At 32.7% G+C, this 10,305-nt stretch overlaps 1 protein-coding gene across 3 annotated transcripts; it reads left to right on the top strand.

Moving 5' to 3' along the window:
* The first annotated feature begins 636 nt into the window (after positions 1 to 636).
* LOC145314644 (uncharacterized) lies at positions 637 to 8,369 on the top strand. 3 transcript variants are annotated; one of them, XM_080154642.1, is made up of 5 exons: positions 853 to 956; positions 6,842 to 6,947; positions 7,350 to 7,454; positions 7,747 to 7,791; positions 8,055 to 8,369. In XM_080154642.1, the coding sequence occupies exons 1-4, from the start codon at positions 902 to 904 to the stop codon at positions 7,781 to 7,783; spliced, it is 303 nt and encodes a 100-aa protein (XP_080010768.1). In that variant the 5' UTR covers positions 853 to 901; the 3' UTR covers positions 7,784 to 7,791; positions 8,055 to 8,369. The 3 variants fall into 3 exon arrangements, with proteins under 3 accessions (XP_080010765.1, XP_080010766.1, XP_080010768.1); XM_080154639.1 differs by lacking the exon at positions 7,747 to 7,791 and having other exon boundaries at positions 637 to 956; XM_080154640.1 differs by lacking the exon at positions 7,747 to 7,791 and having other exon boundaries at positions 640 to 956; positions 7,368 to 7,454.
* Positions 8,370 to 10,305: the final 1,936 nt, after the last annotated feature.

Genomic DNA, 10,305 nt, shown 5'->3' with positions numbered 1-10,305 from the left:
CATCTAGGGAAGAAAACATAACAATTCTAATCTAAAATAAAAAAAAAAATTATGTATATTTGAAGATTCTCTAGAATAGAGCTCTCTATAGGATCAATGGCTAGTAAGAACTTAACAAACTTAACTTTACTTCTTTTTATTTTTCTTAATTTCTAATTCTTTTATTTTCATCATGGTTTAAACATCTGACAAAAGTTATCCAGATACACCAAAGTAAGACCTAAATGTGTACCCTTACTAACGGATATACAGGAAAAGGTACAAAAAAAACTTTTTAAAAATTATTATTATCCAGAGTAGCTGGACAAAGTGTCTCAAAAAATCAGCCTTTTGACGTCATAAAAATAAGGGAGATGAGAGGAGAAGTGGGAAAGGAAAACCCATAAAAAAGAGATGGATAATCACTCATTTTTATGACGTCACGTGGCTGATTTTTGAGACACTTTGTCCTCTACAAGGTACATTTTAAAAAACCTTAAGATATATGAACCCATCCTCTGTAGAATATGTCCTCTCGTATCACTAGATAATCTCCGTCAACGGTGAAAATTAAATCTTTCGGAGATTTTTAAGGAGAGAAACAGAGAGAGGTACGAATCTAAGAGTATATAAAGAGAAGTTTTGAAAATAAGAATTCACTTTGTGTTAGATTTTCTTTAAATTTTTTACATAATTATAAAATTTAGAGGTCTTGAGAATAAATCATCAGCAGAATCTAAGAAAATAATGTAATAAAACGAAATTTTATGGAATTTTTTCATCAGTTAATAAGGGGACTTGTCTTGTTCCTCCACCCCAATAGTTTAAAACCTGCCTAGGACATTTATTTAGACGTTCATTAGGTCTTATTGGACATACATTATTTACTAAATTAAATTCAGAATACTAAATAAAAACTAGAATGCGTGTCTTAGCTTTAGCATTGGTCAACTTCATCGCCTTGTCAGCTGCTTACGGTAAGTTTTCTGTTTTTTTTTGTTATCAAATAAAAATTGATATCGCTGTCATTATGGGCTCTATTCATCTAGGGCTCTATATTTGAATAGATATGGAAGGGCAGAAAAATTGCCTATAACCATACCCAGACTTTTTCTATAAAGATGAAATAGACTATAACCAGGACCTATAGGAATCGTCACTGTAAAGGTGGACCATATCGGTTCTGCAGTAACCGAGATCCTTCGCTACAGACAAAAAAGCTTACTTCTTTATATAAAAGGATATCAACATACTTTTTCCAAACAATCTTTTTTACATTAATTAATAATTATGTCAACTATGTGGTTTATTTCTTAAACTGGCAGTTGATGACATTAAACATAACGGTCATCCTCATAATACTATGTCTACATACCTTAATGCAAAATAGTACAATTGTATGTTAATACAAAGATTCTAAGTTTAGCATGTATTGTCAAATAATATTTACAAAGAATTGGTAAGTTTTGTTAACAGGATCTAAAGTGATAAGAAAATGGCCGATAAATTGATGTACATTCCCAATGATGATACACAAAATTACCCCTTCTTTAGATTTAAATCAGAGTGGGTGAAACGTTAGAAAACTCGACTTAATGAATCAACCAATCAAATTTAGGGGCGTCGTAGCTCAGTGGTAACGCACTGAGTTACGGTGATGAGAGTTCGAGTTCAAGTCCCCATGGGGCAACTCGAATTCTCAGTTGAACATATTCACACAACTTCCCCTGGTTGTGTAAGAAGGGGATTATTGAGTAAGTTTGGATACTCAATAGTCAAGTACATAATATCAGTACTACCCTTATCCCAAGCTCCTCTGCGGAGAGCGTCATTCATTACGGTGACTTAATTTGGGACACCTGCCATACTCGGCGAGGGTGAGGTAATAAAGAGTAGCTCCCTTGAGACAGCGGGTCAAGTCATAATGTACTTGGGCGTGGAGCTTGATAGCCCCAGTGGCTATACAAAAGTGTCTCGTCCTTCTCCATGACTACTTAGGTCCAAACACTAAGAAACTATGGCTACACACACACACACCAATCAAATTTCACCGAAGTCAACAAAGTTATTAAGCTAATGAATAAGAAAGCGTTATTGTAAAACTTTGGGGACTAGTGTAATAAACAGCCCTTTGTCCCCTACCTCTCTCTGATAATATTTACAAATACTTGGAAAGTCTAGTTGATCTATTAAAAACACATTATAATATGTTTATCAAACTAACAATTTTCAAACAATTAAATTAGTATCAAAAATGTATAATAGTCAGGAGAATAAAATCATTTCTCTTTACGTTGAAGATAACTTAATATTAAACTTTATTACTGTTTAAAGGCCTGATGAATAACTGGAAAACCTGCAATTTCACGACCTTTGTCTTAAAGTTAAAAATATAAACATCAAGCTCTTGACATAACAGCCGGATACAAATAGTTATTATTATTATAGATAGCTTTCCGCGGATATTATAATAAAAAAGAATAAGATTAAAAACCAGTTTTGTTAGACGAGATGTCAAAGGCCCGGGCTAACAAATCTGGTATTAATTTTACGTTTTTTTATTTTAATATTTGTGGAAAATTGTCTGTATTACGATGCTATAAATAGTTTTTCAGAATGGCCTAGAACCGGTTTTAATCCAGCGGATATTAATCGGTTTCGAAGCCATACTGGAAAAAAACACTAATAGATTTATATTCTTTATATTCACCTGCCCAACTGTTTTAGATGAATCAATCAAACATAAAAACGTCCGTTTATTTTGACTTTTTATGTCCGCCAACTTGGCAGATCACGCACCTGATATGCACAGGCGGCAGGCAGGGAGGGGACATTGGGCTGTTTATTACACTTGTCCACAAAGTTTTATATTAAAGTTTTCTCATTCGTTGGCTTAACAACTTCAAGGGGACTTTTATCGGATTTTGATTGGATGATTAATTAAGTTGAGTGTCCGTATGTTTCAACCTATAATTGTAATCTACAGAAGAGGTAATTTGTGTAGCCTTATAGAGGATTTATATCAATTTATCTACCATTGTCTTATACCTGATGTGCAGAGGAGGCAGGCACAATAATAATTTCTATGTCACATTTCATTTCACTCAGAAAATGGTGAAAATTATTTCATGGCTGTCAAACTTGAGATTATGCTTTTGATATAGAATATATGTGGGAATTATGACAGGGGAGAAATTGTCGCCAATTTAGTATTCTATCATGTACATCATTTATTGGTCAATTCGTTCATCCAGTGGAACGGAAAGGATGGGGGAATCGTTATTTTAGTCAGCTACAAGTTTCACTTTATTAGAGTAAATAATAATCTTGTTGAAGATCCAAGTGATAAAAAATTCATTGCTTTTTGATTCAACAATTACCCCACTAGATTCAAGGGACCTTTTACCCCAAAAAGATGGGGGAAACTACTCTCCTTCAAATATATAATTTTTTGATGGTAGGGAAGGGGCATTCATTTCTCATAAAAAGATATCACTCCCCAAATGGTTAAAAATCTTAAAAAGTTCCAAAGTAAAGGATGAGATTTATGTAATAGAATAAAGTTTTCTTTGTCAAAACAAATCTAGTAATAAACTATGCATTACCCACCTTAAAATAAATGAAAAAAATCCGCTTTGATATAAATATTAGAAATATTTATAAAGACAAGGGTAAAAAGTGCATAATAACAATAAACTTTGACTTACCCTTAATTGAAGAGGAAAATCAATGTTTAATTTAAATTATTGGCAACCTGTACCTCCATATTTGCCAAAATGCTGCCAAAACAGATGATTACCAAAATAGAGAAACTTAATAATTTTAGACTGGTAGATTTTTTTCAATAAAAACTTACAGTATAATATTAAATGATCCAGAAAATAATTGAAATTAAAAGAGATACTTCAATAGTTAGACTTATCTACAAAAATAATCATTTTTTAAATAGTCATTAAGAAAGAAAAAAACTTGCATCCTTTGCGAGGCAATATTTCTTTTTTAGTAGTTTCTTTCTCATTAAAAGTTTAATCACTTAAAGACAACTAGCTGATTTGACCCTAGCCTCTAGGGGAGGGCGGTGTAGTCCAGGAAAAAAACATAAAACCACCTCATAAGTAAACCCATTCAGATCAGCAATTTTCGAGATCTTTTGCTTCAGACAAAAAAAACCTTTCTACTTTATATTATAGAATACCTTAAGACACTCATTCTAAAAAAAGCTTACATTTAAAAAATTAAGGAACAGAGAATCCTATTAATAAATGTTCTGGATTTGTTAGAAAAATAATTGTATTTTCATTGCAAAACAATCATAATTTATAAACTAACATAAACATTAAGAATTATTTTACAATTAATGAATAAATTGATGTTTTGAAAGATAAAAGTAAATTAGGACAAAATAATTTTATATCTTTGAAGTGTTTTAGGATTATTTGAAAAGATTTTACGATTTCTAAGTATATTAACATTAGATAAAACATCTAAGATTATATGATAAAAGTAAAACAAGAAGTTTGAATGGAAGCAAAATATTAAAGGAAGCCTGCAAGGAATACCACGCTTTAACTGCTGAAAGACTGCCACAAGTAGACCAAATACCCAAAATTTGAAGCCTTCAGCTTCTATAACAAAAAAGTTCTAGGCATTTTAAACTGACATTTTATGCACAATGAAAATTTTGAAAGAATTTGAATGCTAATGTTAGAAATTTTGAAATTAAACTACGTGGCCTAGAAACAAAATTATAAGCTTATTTTTGTCATAAATTTAGATTGCCAGTAACTAATCATATATTTACAATAAAAATACCCATTTTTATAGTCAAAATCATTAAAAAAAATTAAGTTTAACTTGCGTTCTACCGAGTGTACTGTAGCCAATCAGAAGGCTGAATCAGCTTAGCAACGAATCACAGCTGAGCTTGCAGAAGTTTCCCCCTTTGTTTCCGCTATGATTTTTGTTTAAAATGCAATTTAAATTGAATTTTTTTCATAGATTTTGACTATAAAATGTGGTGTTTTTATTGTAAAAATGTAATCAGTTACAGGCAATCTAAATTTCTGACAAAGATAAGGTTATAATTTTGTGTCTAGGCGACGTGATTTAATATTGTTTTTTTCTTTTATGAGCATCGGAAATCTTTCAAAATTTCCATTGTATATAAAATGCTTTTTTGAAATGCCTAGAACTTTTTTGTTATTAAAGCTGAAGGCTTTAAATTTGGGGTATTGGGTCTACTTGTGGCAGTCTTTCAGCAGTTTAAGCGTGGTATTTCTTGCAGGCGTCCTTTAAGTAGCTTTGAGCATCTGAAAAGTATTCATAACAGGATGGCCACATTGTAACATGTCTTTTTGTTAATCCTGAACTTTTTATATGATAGCATGATAGCCGTTTAAGGGTGGGGGTAAAGGGGCGTTTACCCCCCCCCCCCCCTCCATCAAACTATAAAACCTTTCATTTTACTCTTTAAAAATACATTAGATTACTCCCTTAAACCTTTGAAACCTCTCATTTTACCCCCCTCAAAATATGAAAACTTAAACATTCCTGATTTCTATCAAATTGTGGTGCTGCATATTTTCTAACAGATTCTTAAAACCCATATATTACAGGGTGCACCACATATCCTCGGACTTTTTCTAAATTGTAAACAAATGAACATAAAATCGTCAATTTTAAAGATTTTATTAAATTTTAAAAACTGGGAAGCAAACTAGGTATATGACTATTAGATCATTGATTAAAATCGCCGCCAGCATCAATCACCGCCTTTACCCGCCTCCTCAACCGCCGGCAGGCCCAGGTCAAAATGTACCTGTCCAAGATGGCGAAGTTCTCCTTGATAGTGGCAATGGGGGAGGTCTTTGTGGCATGGGCACGTCTATTGGTGCATGCTTCAAAGTAGCCCTAGGCCCAAAAGTCCATTGAATTAAGATCGGGCTGCTGGAAGGCCCCATTTCCTTAGGAATGTGAGTAACCGCAGGATCCTAATTCACCCAACTTTCAAGCTACCATTTGACACGGAGGCCTTTATTTAGACCACAGTTGCGCTAGAACGACGTTCTATGCCTTTTTAGAAATGGTGTGAAGATTCAAATAGGTTTATCAGTGCAATCCATAGTCTAAAATGAGTTATTAAGTTCCATATGGGTCTCTAAAGTCGAGATATTTACACGATTTTTGACGTTTTTGACAACTCTAAATCTGTCACGTTTCACTTTGCCGGAGTACTACAGCCAAGCCATTTTAGATAGAGAGCTCTAGTCTTTTCTAGTGTCTTACTTATGTATCTAACAGTATCCCCAGCAAGTTACATAACTCTACCTCATCTACAGATGGGCTGAGGTCCGATTTATTTGGCCCTAGTCGAGAATCCAGATTATACCACCGGCGCAACTCAAATCTGCCTTGTTGAACATAAGCGAGGCCAGCTCGGAGTACGAGCCCATCTTCATCCAAAGATATTTTGTGCTTAAAGGTCATTACCTAAGCTTTTTATAGTGGGGTCAAACGTCCTGATTGATCAAGTAGTTTTGAAGCTATGGCCATTTAAAGTCCGAGGATATGTGGCGCACCCTGTATACTGTAACAGATCAAATAATAAATGTATGAGTATTAAGAAAAAATCTATAACCCAGACAACATCCTGGCCTAAGTGGTCGGGACTTTTTTAGCAAATTGCTTTTTGCTCTTCTATAGCAACTTGGCTGTGTAAATATTTATGATGCTAGTGGCTGATATTCAATGACCCAATTGCAAGTTTGCACAGGGTCTTTGGTGGGTAGTTACAGTTAGCTAATGTCCCCTTTATTTTTTTACTTTAATAATTAAATGGCAATGGTTTTCATATGTTTTTCAGGGGACCAGGTAGATGGTTCTGGCAAGCTGGAGGATCCTCTGGGCTTCCTGTTCCAGAAGAGAGGCATGCCCTCTATGGCTGATCTAGAGGCTGCTGAAAATTCCATGTAAGATTTAGCGATTACCTTGCTACATTATCCTTGTTTGCTACTATCTAGATTTACTTTTAAAGGATTTAGAAAGAATTTAGCTTATAATATTCTAGATTTTTCTATAAATATTAGTGATTATTTGCAATATTTAATGAGAAAAACAGACAATACTTTTTTAGAGAATTTGTAAATAATTTATCCGGTCATGAGAAGCATTTAACATATTTTAAAGTATTTTTTTATGAAAATATAAATTAAGTTGTTAAACATCATCATACTATAAATTGCAGTTTTCTGGATCTGTTCAGAAACAGTTAAAATTGATATTTGACCAAGCTTTAAAAAGTGCAGGAGAGTTTTAAGCCAAATTTGAAGATCTTGTGATTTTTATGACCTGAGCCATCCTATACTATTTAGGTCCCTCTCTCTGTACAGCTGTGAGGTCCAGAAGAGTGTTCTTGCGAGGCTCAGAGATCTTGTCATCATGTCCATCTCACAAGTCAAGACCTGCATGGCACAAAGGTAATATTGCATGATTTGATCGTATAATAGAAATATTAATCATAACCTACCTTCCTAATAATTAAGCAATTTTTCATCGAATACTACTTTATCACATTCTTTAAGCCTACAATTCTTAAATCATATTCTATTTCTGTTCCTGTTGAAAGAGCTTGGTGTAGAAAATTTTCTCTGATTACTTTTCTGTGGCATAAAGTCAGTGCAATTTTTAAACTGTGCTTAATCCAGAAAAAAAACTTTAAAACATTAATCGTAAACAAAATATTCATATCATTATCATGCAATTATAAAGGAGTGAACTACTTCAACTTCTTGCAATGAACTTCTAATCTGATAAGTAGGTCTTTATTTAGTAGCGGGTTTCATCGTATTATCACAGTAGCTTTTCTCCTATTTCTAGCGAGGGGGCTCTAACCCAGCGGGGCCAATTTGCTGACCCTGTGGGGCAATCATTAACATTTACCTAACCTAACCTAAAACTGTTTATCAAAAGCTACTGTGAAATATGATGAAACCAGTTAATAGTTTACTTTCCATGATTCAATTTCTTTACTAATCACTCGATGCATTTAATCCTTCAATAATTGTTTAATTTTTCAGAGATGCTGAGAAGAAGAGCAACAAATATGCATACTTTGTCAAATCATCTGACACCCCTGTCAAGTCAATTAGAGAGTTTGATAACAGGCTCCTTACCATCTAAATATCATTTATATAAAATTGGGAATGTGGCATGATCTATATCATGAAACATCCCCCTAAATATAAAGTTAGGAATGTGGCATGATCTATATCATGAAACATCCCTCTAAACATAAAGTTGGGAATGTGGCATGATCTATATCATGAAACATCCCCCTAAACATAAAGTTGGGAATGTGCCAAGATCTACATCATGAAACATCCCCCTAAACATAAAGTTGGGAATGTGGCATGATCTATATCATGAAACATCCCCCTAAATATAAAGTTAAGAATGTGGCATGATCTATATCATGAAACATCCCTCTAAACATAAAGTTGGGAATGTGGCATGATCTACATGATGAAACATCCCCCTAAACAACAAAAAAGTGAAGTTTATATTATTTTAAACATCAGATTGAATGGCTGTTTTTAAATCTTTATTGTTATATCAGAAATTGAATATAATTTTAAACATATTTATATCTATTTTGTAGAAAGAAAAACTTGAATATTATTTTTTAATTTAGAAATGAATATTTTGAATATCTAATCACCCTAATTGGTCATGGCTTTTGTATCATCTACTGTTGCAATTTTAATAAATTTTTGATTTTGCTGATTTTCTGTATTTACATATTTTTATATAATAAATGCTCAATGTATTATTCATTTATTATAACTACGAATCTTTTCTAAATTAGGGGTTGTCTCAAATTGCAGGATGATTCTTTGATTCTTTAGGTACAATCTTGAGAGCATTGCAACTCTATAAACATTATCTGAATGTTACTACATATCTGTTTTGAAATTTCACATCGGATTTTAACATAGTATAACTATTAATATGAATTTTGCTCACTAGAGGAATGGGACTGGAATTCTATTTCCCCTGACATTTATCGATCAGTTCGTTCATCCAGTAGGAGGGGAGGGGATGGGGGAAATGTTATTTTAGCCCACTGCAAGTTTTATTTTTTAGAGTACATGATAGTCTGGTGTAAGATCAAAGTAACAATAAATCCATTTTTCCAGATTCAAACACTAACATTCTGAATGGCGGAAAAGATGAAGGCAAATAATTAAGTTAAAACTAAAAATTATGAATTATCTCAATTACTAAAAACATGAAGTAAAAAGATGAACTCAAGCATTAAACATAATTAATTCTTAAATTTTATCATATTTAGAAAAACAGACATGTTTAATAAATAATCGGACCAATATTAAAGTAATAGAGGGGACACGAGATATATTTAACTCTACCCACGGGGTGGGGACCCTGTGTCGACTTTCAATTTGGTCTTATATCAGCCAATAACGTCGGGTATATAAACATGGCTAAGTTGCCAAAAAAAAGAGCAGAAAGCAATTTGCTAGCAGACGAAAAAGGTCCACACCACTTGGGCCAGGTAGTTGTCTGGGTTACACATCTATACTTATATATTTATTGGACTAAATAAAAGCTAAGATATGTATTGGCAGGGAAGTTTTGTGGTAGTTTTGTTAGCTTAACAAATTTTCTATTGCCTACGCGGTAATAGGAAGACTAGGGGAATGCCATCGTCCATTAACAGGCGCAAATCAAAATAATTTACATTTATAACTTAAGTTTATATTTATCTACCATATTTCAAGGTATAACAAACAGACAAACATCCAAATTTAGTAATCAGATAATCTATCCCTACTCCTATTATTTCTAAAATTTTAAAATATTAGAAAACCAATTTTTGTTTATGTTGGTTTCCTTTACACATTATAATAAAAATATTCAGGGAAAGAGGGATAGGATAATGTTTATATTGGTTTCCTTTACACATTATAATAAAAATATGCAGGGAAAGAGGGATAGGATAATGTTTATATTGGTTTCCTTTACACATTATAATAAAAATATGCATGGAAAGAGGGATAGGATAATGTTTATATTGGTTTCCTTTACACATTATAATAAAAATATGCAGGGAAAGAGGGATAGGATAATGTTTATATTGGTTTCCTTTACACATTATAATAAAAATATGCAGGGAAAGAGGGATAGGATAATGTTTATATTGGTTTCCTTTACACATTATAATAAAAATATGCATGGAAAGAGGGATAGGATAATGTTTATATTGGTTTCCTTTACACATTATAATAAAAATATGCAGGGAGAGAGGGA

The sequence above is a fragment of the Acartia tonsa genome, chromosome 3 (genome assembly GCF_053477335.1).
Source record: "Acartia tonsa isolate MP-2025a chromosome 3, ASM5347733v1, whole genome shotgun sequence".
Lineage (NCBI taxonomy): Eukaryota > Metazoa > Arthropoda > Copepoda > Calanoida > Acartiidae > Acartia > Acartia tonsa.
The sequence above is the reverse complement of the archived record's forward strand: the minus strand, read 5'-3'. Positions and strand labels throughout refer to the sequence as shown.